A 17,678-nucleotide genomic window follows, 5' to 3' on the forward strand; every position below is an offset into this window, starting at 1 on the left:
AATTACTCTGCTAAAGATGCCAGAGTTTGGAATAAGGGGGTGAATTGCATATTTAAAATACAATTTTACTGACAAAGCTCTGAGCAGAGCCTTAGGCAGTGTTTTTTCATATTGCAGAGAGAGAGCCAGAAGAATTAGTCCCTCACTTAGTTGGGGTTTATTGTTTCATCAGTACTGTTTAAGTTTTGAACCAATACCTATCAGTTAAAAGTATTACATGTCAAATTAACAGTTGACTGTCTAGTTTCATAATATTTGCAAAAGATAAAAAATGATTATGAAAAACACTGAGCATCCTTTAATTCCAATATCTTGCAGAATTAAGTTCTTGTATACAAAATACCCTAACAGCATGCTTCGTTGTGACAACTTAGTCTCCCATGATAAATATGCAGAGTTGTATGTCTCTCTTACTTTCTTCAAAATCAGACTGAATATTACTTTTTTTTAAATTAGTATTTTTATTCTTCTGTAACACTTTCTTTTGTCAGAAGGGAAAACAGGTGGATGCAATCAGTATGTTTTGCTTTAAAGGTTAAACTATGAAAGTTTTTTAATTAATTAAAGGTAGTGTTGTCTGTTGATGGAACCTAAATTAAGGGTGTCCAACCACTGCAAAATTTGAAATGGAATTTTTCAATATTTGTAGTACTGATGGTTCAAATTAAATAGGTGTCTCTAAAGATGGATTTTATCGTTTATCAGCCAATGTGAAGCCAAATCTGTAAGTAGCAAATTGCATATGCTACAAAAATTATCTTATAGGTTATATTTACATTTTAATAACTTCTTTTATTCAGGTAACAATTGGTATTTTGCATCCTATTTAAGTATGCAATTTCAGTGGCTAATAATAGAAATAATATTATCTGAGAAACCTTTAAAGCCTAAAATAAGAACTGTATTGTACAGTATATTATAAACCTTGAGTTCGAATAGAATGAAATAGATCATGTCTGACAGGTTCTGGTTTGGAGATTTGCAAGTTGAGTAGAAGTGACAGCCATGAGTAACTGCTGATATGTTTTAGCTGCAGTTATATTAAATGAGATTTTTTCAGTAATGAGGCATTTACTAAACGACTAAGGAGAAGATGCTGCTAAAGCCATAAATGGAGCTTTTGTGACTCTACTCAGATTCTTGTAAAAGTGTCAGGACACGTTTGCATAAATATTAGGATGTGAAAGAATAATTGATTCTATGCTGCTATACTCACTACTCCAGTTTTATTGATATTCTTTAACATGGCTGTTTTTTATCAAGTTCCGTGGTTGATTCACAAGAGAGGTCAGAAGGGATGGCAAATATGTATCAGTTTTTGTAAATCTGTGTGAAACATTTTTAATAATCTACCTATTGAAGTTGAGCTATTAAAATAGCAAGTGGGCTTTGATAGGACCCAAGACTCATTTCCATTTGCTCACATTGCCATTGTGTTTAATGATCCAGTAGATAATGTAATAAAGAAAGAGACTATTTTCACTGTGTAAGTGTAAGGTTGCTACCTGGCAGTTTCTCTTTGCTGGCTCAGGCGTAAAAGTTAGTTGAGGATAACAGAAAAAACAATTGTAGCGGTTAAGATACAGTATATCAACAAGAAGATAATGCAGAGGGGTTTCTGTGTTGCATATCAAACCATAAAGGGTTTGATGTAAAGCAGGAGAAAGAAGTAGAAAAATTCTAGATTTAAGGCCTACAGCGTCAGCTAGTGAGCGTTGGTTAAGTGCAAGTTTACTGTAAAATACTCACAGAATTTAGTTGCTAGACAATTCAAGTACTTTGCTGGTTTTAGTTGCCATATTTTTACTGTTCCAGGATTTTAAGAAAATGGTTTAAAATTATTTTTTAAATTATTTTAGCACTATGACCTGACTTTGCACTTGTACTCAGAAATTACTTTGACATAAATGGGAAGGTTAGTTGTAGATGACAGTTAACAATTTTTTAACTGTTTATTCTCATAAACTGAGTAATGTCCTTAGAGCAGGCAGTTAGGAAGTATAATGCTGGCATAATATGCTGACATATAGGGACGGGATCTTGTTAAGTGAGAAGTTGACATTACCTGTTCTGGAGCCCCTGAAGCATTTCGGAGGTTGTATGTGTTATCTGCTGAGAAGCATCTTTTTTCTTTATACAGGGTGAAATGGTTTGCAGTGAGCTTCGTGCTCCTGTTGCAAGACTGCTTTCAGCTTGCTCAGCAGTCTCTCAGCCACACTACAGTTGTCAGTGTAAAAATACCCTAACAGCAGGTTGTATGCAGGCACTTCTATTCTTGTGCTGAATTTGCAATTTATTTGCTAGCCTGCCCTTGCCAATAACTTTGAGAGCTGAAACTCCTCTAATGACAGAAATTTTGATATTTTAGTCTGATATTTTTAGAAATTGAGCTATTTTTTATAAAAACTAGGACTGTTTGCTTAAGAAGACTTTTAAAAAATAATTTAAAAAAAATCTGCATTTAAGTATGAATAATCTTTACTAGAATTTTTTTCCATTTCATTACCAGGTGGAGTTGAGTTGTCCAAAAGAGATGGCATGGAAAGTGAATATGTACAGAGGATACTTAGCAATCTGCCATCCGGAAGAGCAACAGCTTAACTTCATTGAGCGTCTGGTAGAGATGGCGAGTAGTTTAGCTATTCGAGAATGGCGAAGGCTTCCTCACGTAGTCTCGCATGTTCATACTCCCCTTCTTCAGGTAAGAATGAAAAGTTTTTTTATTGCCAGTTATTTTCCAGTAGCAGCTTTCAGGACTTTTAGTAACTGTAAGCATAAAATATTTTACTCTATAGTACTGATTGGTTTTTCGTAATGGTATTTTTTTGTTAAAAGTTGCAGAATGTGCATTTTGATTTGGATTCCTTTTAAAGTTTTTATAGTTTACCTGAATCCATTCTGTTTGTGGCATACACAGGTAGATATTTAAAAATTGATCAGATGGTTCAACTTTTTTTGTAGGCTAATGCATAATGCACTGCAGAACTTGGAGGTCTTGAACATTCAGTGGGTTTTAAAGTGAGGTCCATTTTGGGTGGGTATATTATTGTATTGTGTTATTTGCAGAAGTGTTGAAATAACCTCCTAAGTGTTCTTTTCAGTTAAACCCCATAAATGCGGCATGGAATTTTGTCAACTGTGTAACGTACTCCTATATTTTTTTTGAGTTTAATTTTTTTTTTTTTTTAAGTCTGAGCTAACTGTAAGGGAAAAGTGTATTTAGAAATGCTGGTGTTTCTTTGAGGAGTAGTGTTCTGAACAGGCTGAGCAAGTTCTGAACATCCCCATGGCTTAAGCATCAAGGTTAATGAACCAAAAACTGTAAAAGTCTGTTGTTAGTGAAGGACTTTTCAGGTGAGCACTACTACCTTTAGGAAAAATACTGTAGGTTCTGGCCAATGTGAGCCTTACCTTTTCTTTGTCATTTCTATATGATATTGCTAAATGTCCTGATTTGCATCAGGGAAAGGAAGTAAGAAGGAATCTAGTCTTTAAGTATATGATATTTCTCATTGGACAGGTAGTTAATTGTATACACGTTCTGCTGAAGAGGGAAGTGGATTCTATTAGATAAACTAACGTGTATACCTCAAAGCTTCATGCGTTGGTCTTCAGCTTTATTAGTTGTCCAGCTAGCTCACTTGGCAAGTTCTGTTCAACATAGCGTTAAAGTCTTGTAGTAATGTTGTAAAAGGAATTCCTATGTTGAATCACATTGCTTCACAGGCTGAGAGATGTTGTGGGTTGGGAAGAGTGATCTCTGCTCCCTTCATCTAATCTGATGCCAGCTACAGGAAAGAAAATTTCTTTGGTCTGAGTGGAAGGCCATATTTCAGTAATGCTCCTTATCTATGTGTGGGTGGACATCATCCAAGTTTAGCTATGCTGATTGAAAAGGTTACTGCTTCCAACTAATCGGTTCATTTTAATTCCAGTCTGTTATGGAGCACTCGTGTGAATAGGTCAGCTGGAAGGTTTGAGTCAGTGGTAACCTCTGTCAATGGCCTTTTGCTGAACTGAGAAGGAATGGACTGCTTGAATCAGAAGTGGATGGAGCCCTATGGCCTCACTAGTTTGTGATCTGAAAGAGATCTGTATGCTTTCTGGACAAAAATGGACAAAGCGAGCATAAAGTTTTGAGAGAAGCTTGCTCCTAAAGTAGGGGCAGAATTCTGGCAATGAAGGAGTGAGCTGTCTTGTCCAGAATAAAATGAGGGACAGCTAATGAATTTGGGGTTACAAGAACTTTAAAAACAAATAAACAAAACCCCCAGCACCTCCCCCGAAAACAAATAAAAGAACCCTTCCAAAAGTTGAGTATTATCTAATCTTAAGTAGCTTAATTCTTTGTCAAGAGCATTTAAAACAGGGGAAGAAGTTTGTGACTTGAATTTCAAACTGTCCTGTAAAATTACTGCAGTATATTGCACAACAGCACTGATGTTCGAATAAACTCTTGCATGCATGCTTGAATCCTTGACTTTTAAAGGATGAGTAACTTTCCAACTGGATAACCCAGTGCATACACAGGATGGGCAAAGCTAACATTTTTTGTGCCATTTTTCTATTTATGTACTTTTTTCTTAACTCTGTTATCCATTTCTAGGAGAAGGTAGAGCTCACTGGCTGCTTCTGAATCATAAAAGCATTTTGCTCTCAAAAGGGGGCATGCTATTTTCTGTTTCTCGAAAGGAGTGTGCTCGGAATAAGGAAAGTAAAAGATTACTTTTCTTTCATCCTTGCTAAATAGGTTCTTTGTGCTTATTTAAGTACGCCATATTTTTGCACTCAGATCATTAAATATTACAAGGCAAAGAATGTACTGTTTTCCAGCATTTATTTAAACGTAAACTGGTTTTAAGACGCTGTACACAAAGTACCTTTTTATTTTTGCTTGTGAGAAATCTTTTATTTTGCAACATTGACAATTCAATTTCAAGACAAGATGTGTTTAAATCCTGTGCTTTTAGTTTTTCTCTTTGGCATACATGTTACTAGCAAATGGTGCACTTAGAAAATTAGGGAAAAGTACTTGTTTCTTGTCCTGTCAGGAAGAGCTTGTAAGAACTTGAGACCATTTTTTTTCAGACCCCCAGAAATATTTTTGTGAAGCAGCTGGCACAACTCTGATAATACAGAATATGCAGTTTAATTATTACATGAGATGAAATAACATGTATTACATGGTGAAAAATGCATGGCTTGTGTCCTTTGCAACTTTTACACATATTTCACCATAACAAAAATGGACTTCTGTTTCCTTTGGAAATATATGGAATGTCAACACTGACACAGTATGTGATCTGGACAAAACATGCTATTCATTTTTCATTTAGGCTGACTGTGTCCCTGTTTAGGTATCCTGATAAACATGCACCTGACGAAGATTAGCTCTTGTTACTGTTGAGGGAACCTTTCATCTCCAGGGGAGAAATTCTGGAATATATCTCAGTGCAACACAATCGGAAGTTTCATAATAGCGATGCATTTCTTGATGGACCATTGCTCAGAGAGCTGTGAATGAACCTTACCTGTAGAAATGCAGATGATCTTGCTTTCTGAGTTGTTTGATATAGTGGCTTCTGTAATTCTGTGTAACATCGGCATGACTGTGTTGTCATGCCCGGTGTGATTCATAAGCAACCAGATCTGCCTGATCTAAGGTACCTCTACTAAAATGACTGTAGTTGTGGGTAGAGCTTACACAGCAGCCCATACCTCCGTTCTTTAGTATGAGTTGATGCATCAAATAAAGTGAATAAATACGGAAGTTTTCTCCATATTGAGAGGAAGTTGCCATGTAAATAGGTACAATGTTTCATTTTTTTGAGCTGATACAATACAACTAGAAGGCTTCTTGATGAAATTAATTCCTTCCTGCTAAGTTTTCACTGATACTTCATTTTTCCTCCCCTAAGACTGGCAGTATCTGCAGCATGAAAGGATTAGTATTGCTAAATAAAGTATTTAAATGCTTTCGGATGTCAATTAAAACAAGCTTTTAAAATAATCTAATACATATATATCCCTCATGAAGAAGTGATAAATTAGTCAATGACTGACAGAGGTACGAATGCAGCCATGAATTTGCACTGCAGTAATTACTTTTTTTTAATATCAGATAGTATGTGATTAAATACCTGTGAGAAAATTAAATTTATGTGATGAATGGGTGTAGGATGAAGGTTAAGCTATTGTGAGAGCTGATACTGAGATGATTCTAGGAAAATATTACTTTGTTTAATTTATTTTGTTTCAAGAGATTTCACTCTGTAAATTTGGACTGCCTTTTTTTTTTTAAATAGTTGTTATTTGGTTGATTAACAATGAATACAACTGTTATCTGCCAAGAGGTAGCTTAGAGAATACTATGTTGGTTTTATTGTACTATAGGTAATTAAATTCCATTAAAGTTTCTGGGCCTTTTCTTCAGGTTGTTGAAGTTTTAAATGTCTGCTGCCTTTAGTAGGTTGGACACTACTGCCATCTTCTGTTTGTTCCTCTCATTAATTTGCAGATAGATGTCAGTGAAAAACCATCCTTAACTTAAGTAACTTCTCAAAGCTAAGGTCTTTGCAGAATATCTTAAAGCAACACCTTCAGGAGCACGTAGATAGTATTTCTGTACATTCAAGTTTCTATTAAGAAGTCAGATCATGACCAGGGAATTTATACTACTAAGTTCTGTTAAAAGTTTTGGGTTTTAATTATTAAAAGTTCTGTTAAAAGTTTTGTTTAAGGTCAGTATTCTTACTTCATCCTTGTATTTAGCACACTGTATATACTGTATATATATTTACTTGCGCTTTTCTACAATTAGGGTTGATGTAGTAAGTCCAAACTTGTATGCTAGAGTGTAATTCTCACTTGTGTTCAGATGTGTGTGGGGAGAAGGATGCGGGTGAAGAGAGAGTGTAGATTCTAGTAAACTATCTTTCCTTTGGTGTTTGTGTTTTTGTGGGTGTGTTTTGTTTTGGTTTGGTTTTTTTGTTAAAGAAAAAAAAGGAAAAAATGCTTCCTAAAAGCAAGACACTATCATTTGAGGGATAATTTGTGAAAGCATTTGCAGTTCAAAATAAAAGAAAGGATAAGGGAATTTTTGTCTTAATACTATAAAGGAAAGACATGTCATAGTTGACCAAAGTTAAACTAGCAAGCAAACCCATAGTATTATAGGAAGAACACATTAAGTACAGATCAGTAATGTCTGTTTGCAACCAAATAATGTTAGGGCATTTAGGTTTTGTCAGAATAAGGCGTGCATGAAATAAACTGCTTGATACCTGTAGTGACCCATTGGTATAAATTCTGTGCTGGTGATTCAGTGGATGAATTCAACATTTCAGTCAATGACTAAAGTATTGAATCAATCTCATGGTTTTTTTTTTTTGCTATTTTATTAATGATTAGATAGGTTAAAGGTCATTTATGCAACTAATAGACAGCTCTCTAAAACAGCATAAATAGTTTCATCTTTACTTGATTATTTAAAGGTGGCATCATTCATAGAGATCTTTTTCTAACAGTGAAATTGGCCAGCTTATTGTACTATCCTTTATGATAATTTATATTGTTTAATATTTTCTAGGCAGCACAGCAAATAATTGAACTTCAAGAAGCAGCCCAAATAAACGCAGGATTGCAGCCAACTAATCTGGGGAGGAACAACAGCTTACATGATATGAAGACTGTTGTAAAGACTTGGAGGAACAGGTTACCTATTGTGTCAGATGATTTATCCCACTGGAGCAGCATTTTCATGTGGAGACAACATCATTACCAGGGTAAAACTGCCTGGTCCAGCATGCATTCATCATGTAATTTTCCAGACAACACATTTTTTTAAAATAAGTTATGGTGTTTTTTGTTTTTATTCATTTAAACATACAGGAATGTTGTTGATTTTAAAAAGTGTTTGTTTTTGTCCAATTTCCTTTTAAGTGTTTTATTATCTTAAGTCATCATTTCATATGTATTCTGTTAAGAAATTGCTGTATATGTAATTTCATTTATAATGACAAACATTTCATGTTTTGTTTCTAGCCATTGTAACTGCATATGAAAATAGTTCTCAGCATGATCCTAGTTCCAATAACGCTATGTTGGGAGTTCATGCTTCTGCATCGGCAATTATCCAATATGGAAAGATAGCTCGAAAACAAGGGCTGGTCAACGTAGCTCTGGATATACTGAGTCGCATTCATACAATTCCAACTGTGCCCATTGTGGACTGCTTTCAGAAGATTCGCCAGCAAGTTAAATGTTATCTTCAGCTGGCTGGAGTCATGGGCAAAAATGAATGTATGCAGGTACAGTAGCTTTATCTCTGAAGTTGTTGTTGGAACTTGGAGGATTACAAGGGCTATCAGATACATTGATTTAAACAAACTGCCTGTATACAGAACAGGGTCTGCATTTTGTTGGCCATGTTATACCGTGCATAGAGTGTTTTTTTAGGTAATGCTGTTAGTCAAAGGCAGTCATTGTCTTCTTTGAACTGAATTCCGTGAATATATTAAAAATTAGCAAAATAAAAGTAAAGTGGAAATATGTTTTTTGAAATCTTACAAGATAGATAAATGGAAGGGAGTTTGAAAATTATATTATTAAGAAACAAAAGTATTGCAAGACTAACAAACTATAAGTCAGTTTTGAATGTCTGACTCATGAATGATGGATGCTGGCATCCTGAAGTGAAATCGTATGTGTTAAAACGAAAGAAAAAAAAACCCCACTGACATAGGGTCAGCAAACTGGGACCTTATAATAATAATGTAATATAACACAATATAAATAATAATAATATAACATAAAAAAACAAAGTGGAAAAGATAACCCATGATCTGATGAATGTTGTCTATAATAGTTTTGCATAGGCTAGTGGAAACTTAAAATTGTTGTTGGCCCAGATTTTCTAAAATGAAAATTAATACTGGAAACTCATGCTATTTAAATTTCAAGAGAATATGTTGGCTGTTTTTTTTATGGCACTTTCATTTTAATAAAACTTTCCATTTTAGAAGACTTTTCTCACTAAGGCTTATTTAACAGGGTCTTGAAGTTATTGAATCAACCAATCTGAAGTACTTCACCAAGGAGATGACTGCTGAGTTTTATGCATTGAAGGGAATGTTCTTGGCACAGATTAACAAGTAAGTATGTTGGCTGGAAGAGGCACTAGCACATATCTGAGAAAAATGCAGCTGAAGTATTTCAACACAGTATTTGAGCAGCAAAGTTGTTCCATATGTTTATACCAGCCTAAAATTTGTCACAACAATATAAGAAAGTAAAAGTATATGTGAGAGTACCTTTGCAGTTTGAAGATGTAATGGTTGGTCATATTTCTAAGTATTGTAGGAAAGAACTAGTTAAGGCAAACATTGCACCAATTCTTTTTTTAAAAGTTCAAGGGGTGAGATGAGAAGAGGCAGGGAGAATAGGTTTGTCCAAAGCTTTGTAGCTTAAGATACAGTCTCCTCCCCTCCCCCCACCCGCCCCCAAAAAAAACCCCCCCCCACCCCAGTTCTGTGAGTACTTAGACAAACTGATGTCTAATTGATGTCTTAGGGTAGTTGAGAAAAGGAGGTTGCTTTAATTATGTTGTTAATGTAAATATCACATATAAAACCAAGGAAAGAAAAAGTTCAGTCTATAAGCTTACAGTTACTTAAACAAAATTAGCCTCTCTGTTTCTTTCATTTCTGTTTCATTGTTCATTGTATATTAATAGCTGCAGTTGGTCAAGGCATAGCAAAATGTGTTGTGGCATAGTTCACGTGCTTAGACAGATCTGGTGTACCGTGCAATATGGAAATGCAACACTCATTTCAGATAATTGAATTGAAAAAACTAATGTGGTGGGCGTTGGAGACGTCTTGCATACACCTAAACACCTAGGTGCAAGCCTTGCTTTCGCACAACTACTTTTGTAATATTTTTGCTTTATGCTGACAGGCATCTTACTATTTGGAGGAAGATCTCTCTTTAATTCAATAAACAAATATCTCAGCAGTCAAATTTTGTTCGGTGATGCCAAAAAAACCTTCAGATTTCAACAACTTTTAGTATGCATGGCATTTAATGGCAGTATTGCTACGTGTTTCATCTGGGTGGAATAATTCCTTTACCACTACATTGTGGACATTTACAGAATGAAATCCATCAGGTTTTAAGCTGTACACTGCAACCTCACATAGCAATTTAAGTCAGGAAATGATGAATGTCTTCTTCTGTGGATACAAGAGAGAATTTTAAATAGGCAGAATGTAATTACTTTGATGGAAAGTGCAGTGGGCTTTTTTATGGCCATAAGTGAGCTTAGTTTCAATTGAGGTGTAGAGAGAAGGAAGTGTACCTCCCCCCATCGTTTTTTTTTTTTTATTTTTAAATTTTTTAAATTCATGCAGATAAAGTAAAAGGTAGCTAAACTGTCTCTGTTCATTCTTTTAGGATAGAATGGATAAAGGTTTCTGTTTAAAACATGGTTCTGATATACTTACAGTTTCTTAATTTTGCCAAAAAACATACAGGCATTTTTTTTAGCACTGCAGCTGAGGTCAGGAATTTAGGAAGGTTACAGTTAGGAACAATGGCAGTGTTGAACCCGAGATGTGTGACTACTGATTACCTGTGTGTCAACTAAACTGGAAGTTAAAGGTCACCTCTGCTCTTGCATCTCCCTGTGCTGCCCATTTGCTGAGCAAGGTGATAGAAACCATTTTTAAAAAGTCGTCTCAGGTGTCAAGAATGATAGATTGTAGAGAAGGAGAAAAGAAAACCGACTGAAAAGTCCTCTTTTTGTAAAGGGGAAGTAGTGATACAAAGTCATCTATCAGGTTGCTGCTGTGGTAGTTCACTTCAAAACCTCATGCAGAAAGCCTCTGAAAGGAAGTAACATATTTGTGTGCCATAGAAACTAATATATACTTTGAAAGACAAAGTTGCTTTCCTTTTTATTGTTTTGCCTCAATAGCTCGTCATTTTAATTTATCGCTGTAATCCTCCAAGCTAATATTTTTATTTAAAAAAACTTTACAGTTAATTTTAAAAAATTAGTCAAACAAGCATTATGTTACTTTGGTACTATTTATTTCAATGCTTATTCTGCAAGGGAGAAGTGGAACACTTTCTATTAATAAGGAATCTTGGAATGCATTAAAAGTGTCTTAATTTCAGTAATGTGTATGTGAGTTTTCTCATCCTTTATCTTTATGTGTGAAAAGTTACATAGATTCAAGGGCTGTATATATATTGGGATGAATCATGCCAAATCTTGAACTAGAACACTTGAGGAAACCTAGAGAAGACTTCAGAAGTATCAAACAAATAATCTTTTGGTTACTAAGAACTGTGTGATTAACCTTCATATTCCTTCACTTTTCCTGTTGAAAAATAGACTTTTAAAGCTGTGGGGATGAGGAACATTGAACAGATAACATTGATTATAAATTTTTTTATGACCTGGGTGCGAGAACATTTAAGTAAGATGTAGTCCTCCAAAAGACAGCTAATATAACATTTTCCCAATGTTGCTTTTTCTTACTTCCTTTTTTGCTCAGCAGAGAAGCACTTTTTAATGCATTTGCTTCTGCTTTTCTTGTGTTATCATTCATTCTTCTTTCTCCCAGTATCATTGCTTGGGTTGCAATTGCAGTGCACTGGAAGTTTTTAGTTTTTTTTCAGGGAGTATTTGGAGATCTTAGACACCTAGATAATTGTTTCAATTGTGAAGCATTTACTTTCATAGGTGCTGAACTTTAAGGAAAGCTAAGACAAAACGGTCATAAGAGACCTTATTAGAGAACTTAATGGAAAAATATCATTGAGTATTAAGAAAGTAATTGAGTATCCTATCAGAAATCTGACTCTTACATAATTTAGTAACTTCTTGTTAGTATAAAACTAATATTCTTACTTGTCACAATGCAGGTCTGAAGAAGCAAACAAAGCTTTTTCTGCAGCTGTGCAAATGCATGATGTGCTAGTGAAAGCATGGGCAATGTGGGGTGATTACTTGGAGAATATCTTTGTGAAAGAACGTCAGCTTCACCTGGGTGTGTCTGCTATTACTTGCTACCTGCATGCATGTCGTCATCAGAATGAGAGCAAATCAAGAAAATACTTAGCAAAGGTAAGATCTAGATGTTTGAAAAAGAATTGGAGTTCCACCCCTTCAAAAAAGGCTGGGATAATGTTCAATGCCCAAATTTGTGCAATTAGAGAAATATCAGTTACTGGTGGAAAGCTTTAATTTAGACTGAAAATCTGCATACGGTTGCTGTTGGGTCATTGCATGTAACTCATCACGGGTATTTCTACTTCACTGGGATATCTCGGTTGTTTTTTTTAGGGTGTGGAACCTCTTTGTGGGAGAAAGGGAACAAATCACATTCAGCATTTCTAATATATAACATGGTGAAATACCTGCAGAAAGGCATCCTTTGGTGCTTTAAAAAGTAATGTAATTTGATGTCTGTTTATCATTACTATGGATAACTCATATTAACTTTTACCTCAGTATTGCATTTTATTCTAAATAGGCTTTTTCTGTAAATTTTTACTCTAATTCAACAACTTCAGCCAAAGTTCTTTGTGTTATGTATTTCTCAGTTTGGGGATATCTACTTTAATCTCTCTTATGAAGAAAATGTAAAAAAAGATAGCGGACTGTGGAAGATAATCTATTTTGAACACGAAACAAACACAGAAAATTTTTTTTAGATTCAAGATGGCCTCCATAGCCCTCTGAAGTTTATTATTCTCACTGTCTGGTTGCATAACTGTTGGTGATTTTTAGTCAGTGCTTAATATATCTTCATTTAAATTAAATTGTAGAAAAAGTGTCATTAGGGGTGGACAGTTAAACTGATTAAAAACACCCAAAGAAATACTCAAGCTCTCACTTCCAAGTTAATTTATCCGAATAGCATATTTTAGGTTCTATAAACATGCCTCATTTTCCACCCACTCCCCCAACCAAAAACCCAAAGAATTTGTGGAATGCAGTCATGTTCATTGGCTTTTTTCTGTCTTGTTTCATAGCAAATGTATTGCTTGTTTCATAGCAATACATTTATTTTTTACATCCTTTAAATATTATTTCTAAGGGAAAAAATGACATTGGCCAGGCATAATGAATGTAAGTTCTTGTGTCCGAGGAGGCTTTGACACTTACAAAGACTCCTCTATCATATTAATAAAGTATCTGTGGGGTTTTTTTCTCCATCATATAATTGACGTGTCTTGAATTTAAGCCCTGAGATGTCCTGTTGAAATTCTCTTTTAGGTTCTTTGGCTACTGAGTTTTGACGATGATAAGAACACGTTAGCAGATGCCGTAGACAAGTACTGTATTGGTGTCCCACCCATTCAGTGGTTGGCCTGGATTCCACAGCTGTTGACATGCCTGGTTGGCTCAGAGGGCAAACTCCTTCTGAACCTCATTAGTCAGGTAGGTACAGAAGATGATCACTAATTCTTTATTGTCTGTAATCCTTGTTTTCAAGATGAGATACAAATATTTTTCAAAGCCAATTAAGAAAATGCTAAGCTTTAAAAATGCCATTGTTTGCAACTGTTGATGAGTTAAAAAATGCTAATTTCTCTCTATAAGTAGAATATTTTAAATTTCAAAGTGAGTGTTACTTAATGAGATTAAATCCAGTGAAATTGTATGCCATATGTGCATAAGGCATTATAGCTTTCCCTCTGGAATTCTATTTATTACATTTTTGTGAACATTGTAGAACGTGTTTAGAAATATATAGTTAAATGCCTGTAATCCCTCCCTAGGAGTAGGGATAAAGAATTGTTAGCTTTAGTGAATAAAGGGCAAAATATTTCATTAGTGCTTTGGGTTTTATTAGGCTTGATTTTTAAAAAACAAGGCTCTGTCTGTCACCACCAGAAATCTTTACTGGGGCTTTGTAAATTTTCACTTGAAGTTTAGCATGACAAATGATTAGATGAATAAGGATAAGGGTTAGGGAGTTAAATGAAGAAACTGTCTTCCTGGATTTGTACCTGACGGATATGAGTTTTGGTTAATCTTGCTTTGGGATTTTAAGATTTTACTGCCTATTGCTGTCTGCTCTGAAGCAGAACCTAAGAATAGAACATATATCTATATTTCAGTATAAAGTTGGTTTAAGCATGTCTGTAGACTAAGGGAGAATAAGTGACTTTTTTCTGTTAATGTGTTTTTAGATACTGTTTTGTTTCGGCTTAGTGCGAACAGGGTTCAAACATCATGTTTTCAGAGATGATAACTCTGTGGTCTAACTTCAGCTCTGTTTTAGCATGCACACAACCTGGAAGCATTTTGATGTTTGTTCATTCAGGTTAATGTAAAACAATTGTGAAGTCCTGTTAACGTGCAGGTGGACATACGAAGCTCTCTCATTAGCGTGTACCCCAGGCCACTTCTGTCTGCAGTGCGCCACTGTTTCCTGAAAACCGGCAAAGGACAGCTGTTGGGCTGAACTCCTCACAGTATTCTTCTTCTTTCCTTCCCTCCACTTCTGATTTTTGAGATATGGACTTGATGATCCGTGTGGGTCCCTTCCAGCTCAGGATATTCTATGATTCTATGATACCCTGCTCCTTTTATACTATCCCTTACCTTTGCTCTTTCAAACCTCTGAGAATGTGTGTTTTTGCAGAGAGACAGTATGTCCATGTGTGTTTGCGTGTGCATTGATACTTGTGTACATAAATCTAGATAAGTGTGTGTGTGCAAATGTATACATATGTTTCCTTCCCTTTCTCTCCATAAAATTAAAATGAAACTTTGAAGAGACCATGTACCTAAACAGCTGAAGAAAGCAAAGTAGTTAAGGCAAAATTTCTCTTGAATATGGCTTGGTATTGTCTTGCAACACCAGTCTGCTCAGCTGTCTTCTGGCTGCTGTCAGAAAAAACTTACTTCAATGAGTTGTAGACATTTTTTATTTGTTGAGATCTGTATACAATTTTCAGAAGTGAGTGCCTACTTGGAAGTCCTACTGTGTTTGGAGCTTAGGGTCATAAATATCGCAGATGTTTTTGTTTATCTTGCCTTTAAACTTCTTGCCTTTAAACTTCAGGTCCATAGAAGGAATATAAAATAAAAAAATACCAAATTTTCTGTGTTCCTAATTTAAAACTCTTAAGTTTGCAGAAGTACTAGAACCTAAACCTTACAATTCTCTTCAAATAATTTACTCTTGAATTACAGCATGAAGCATGCCATGAATATCATATTACTGAACAGTTAAATGCCATTGCAAAATTTCTACCACTTACCATACCCTTTTGGATGGAGGGAGAATCCATGATTTAGTAAAATTGTGGCTGGAGAAGCCTCTAATCATGTCTTAAGATGTGCTCTATCGTGGGTAGTACTTAGACACATCGTTTCTTTCCTTTAATAGGTACTGAGATTTACAGATTTTAAAGGGGATGCTGAATGTTAATATCTCTTTAGCTTTTTTTTTTTTTAATGGAAGCAATAAAATCTTTTTTATTTTTGGGTGAAATCAGTATCCCCATACATTAAGTGCCACAATTAGGTGGAGTAAAGTTACTCTCTAATGGGCCTTTTTATAAAGTATCATGGGGCTCGCTGGGAGTTGTGGCCTAATTTAAAGACTAACTGCTGTCATTATGTCTGTTTTTCTTCCATTATATATGTGAGTAAGATCTTTGAACTGGCCCAGCTGGTACTCTGGCATTATGCTGTTTTCAGGTTTATTAGGCAATATGATCTGGAAGCCGTAATTAGGTGATGCCTTAACAGCGTGTGTAGGGAGTTACCGTTTCATCCTCTTTGTGTTTCTGTTACTGAAAGAAGCTTTAATTTCCTAGTTTACTGAATTGCACTCGTTTACAAAGAGTATCTGTATGTGTTGATCTGACGTATAGTGAGTTTTCCTTAGCGGAGAAATATATATATATGTGTATCTCTAAATAGGTGGGAAGAGTCTATCCCCAAGCTGTCTACTTCCCTATCAGGACCCTCTATTTGACCTTGAAGATAGAACAACGAGAGCGCTACAAAAGTGGTGAGCTTGAAAATGATGAAATTGTTTCCGCTCTTTGTAACTTAGTTATTATTTTGAGTTTCACCTGATTTTACCGGGAAAATAGTTTCTCTAGAAGACATACCAACTTATCAAGGCTAAGAAAAATAATTCATGATAAACTTTTCTTTCATTAATTTGTTTCTGTAAAGTTAAATCTACAGCTTGAGCTGTCTTGAATTTTCTTAAATAAAATATTCACCAAGAAGAGTTAAACTCCTTCATTCTCATGTCACCTTAATTATTGAGAATAACATGTTCTTTACTGGATTTTTATCTTTAAAAATTGGTGGAGAGGTAGAAAATTCTTGGATTACAAATACAGAAGTGTCATAGTTTTCTAAGATGTTCTAGTTTAATTTTGATTGGAAGCGTGAACCACGTAACATTCAATTTCTTTTCAAATGAGTCAAACTTTTAAAAATAACTTAAAAAAACGTGAGTTCATGTAACTCAAGTGAGGTCAACTGCTTTCTTTGAATAATCTGTACTTTAATGTCCCCATAATAACTTCTTATGCTGAATTTTCCAGTAAAATGAGCATCTAAGTTTACACAAAATCAATTTTAGCTTTGAAGAAATGTTTGGGCGTTGGGGAGAACAGTAAGCAACTTGTACAACACCTTTTTTCCCAAGAACAAATCCTATTTAGAATTGTTACGTCAAATGATTCCACAAAATTTAAATGTTCTTTTGTCTCATATAATCTCCTGGGAATCCCAGGAGAGCTACTTGAAGAACCCTCCCTTCTGTTCTGTATTCTTTGTTACAAAGTGTGTTGTTTATTTAATTGCCCTTTTCCCTTGGGAATCTGTTCACTAAATTTCTGCGTAAAATTTTGAAGGGCACGAATTAAATAATGTCTTATTTTTCTTTGGATGCTCCTTTGGAGGAGGAGGAGATGCCCACATACCATAATACTTCACCACATTCATATCCAGCAACAGAGATTTCTGTGCCAAATTCTTTGTATTGCCACATGCCCATTTAGTGATAACCAGTAAAATATTTTCCTATAGGTTCTGCCACAAACTACTGCTCTGTTGGTGGGTTGTGTGAAGTAGTGGGGGGTCATCTGATAAAGCAAAACTCTCTGCTTAATCACTGTCTGATGTAGTTGTAATGTGAGAGATCAGCTGTACTAAAAGATACACTCTTGTTTTTGGGACCAGCATGTTTATTCTGCAGTTATGTGTGAGAGATCTCCCCAAAAGGGAGGGGAGCAAAACCCCCATGATTGAAATAATTTGATCCTATATGGAACAATGTCAGTTACTTCAAGAGCATGGTTTGGTAGTGTAAAAGCTAAGGCTGCACCTCCTGTGTGTTTTTGAAGAGTGTTTACATTGCTCTAAGTTTGGGAAATCTGTACCATTGAACAGCATTTGGAACAGAGTTTTCTTTCTAAAAAAAGAAAACCATTTTCTTTCTAAAAATCAAATTTTCTGAAATTCAGTAGGTAATTAATACTTAATGCAAATCTAAAGCAAATTCTTGGAACAATTAATTTTATTTCATGCAGGCATGTATCAAGTTTATGAAAGGTAATTTTTTTTTTTTTTTTTTTTTTTTTTTTTTTTATTTTTCCATTTTCCAGTTTCTGGGCAACACACGCCA

At 35.0% G+C, this 17,678-nt stretch overlaps 1 protein-coding gene across 1 annotated transcript in view; it reads left to right on the forward strand.

The window, feature by feature from the left end:
* Positions 1 to 2,509: 2,509 nt before the first annotated feature.
* LOC104072970 (transformation/transcription domain-associated protein-like) overlaps positions 2,510 to 17,678 on the forward strand; it is a gene marked incomplete at its 5' end in the record, with an annotated part of 34,251 nt that continues 19,082 nt past the window's right edge. The window contains 7 exon segments of the mRNA XM_009572597.1: positions 2,510 to 2,701; positions 7,589 to 7,784; positions 8,044 to 8,309; positions 9,052 to 9,152; positions 11,932 to 12,133; positions 13,289 to 13,453; positions 15,953 to 16,043. Of these exon segments, the coding sequence (XP_009570892.1) occupies positions 2,510 to 2,701; positions 7,589 to 7,784; positions 8,044 to 8,309; positions 9,052 to 9,152; positions 11,932 to 12,133; positions 13,289 to 13,453; positions 15,953 to 16,043 (1,213 nt within the window).

The sequence above is a fragment of the Fulmarus glacialis genome, unplaced genomic scaffold, assembly GCF_000690835.1.
Source record: "Fulmarus glacialis isolate BGI_N327 unplaced genomic scaffold, ASM69083v1 scaffold14292, whole genome shotgun sequence".
NCBI lineage: Eukaryota > Metazoa > Chordata > Aves > Procellariiformes > Procellariidae > Fulmarus > Fulmarus glacialis.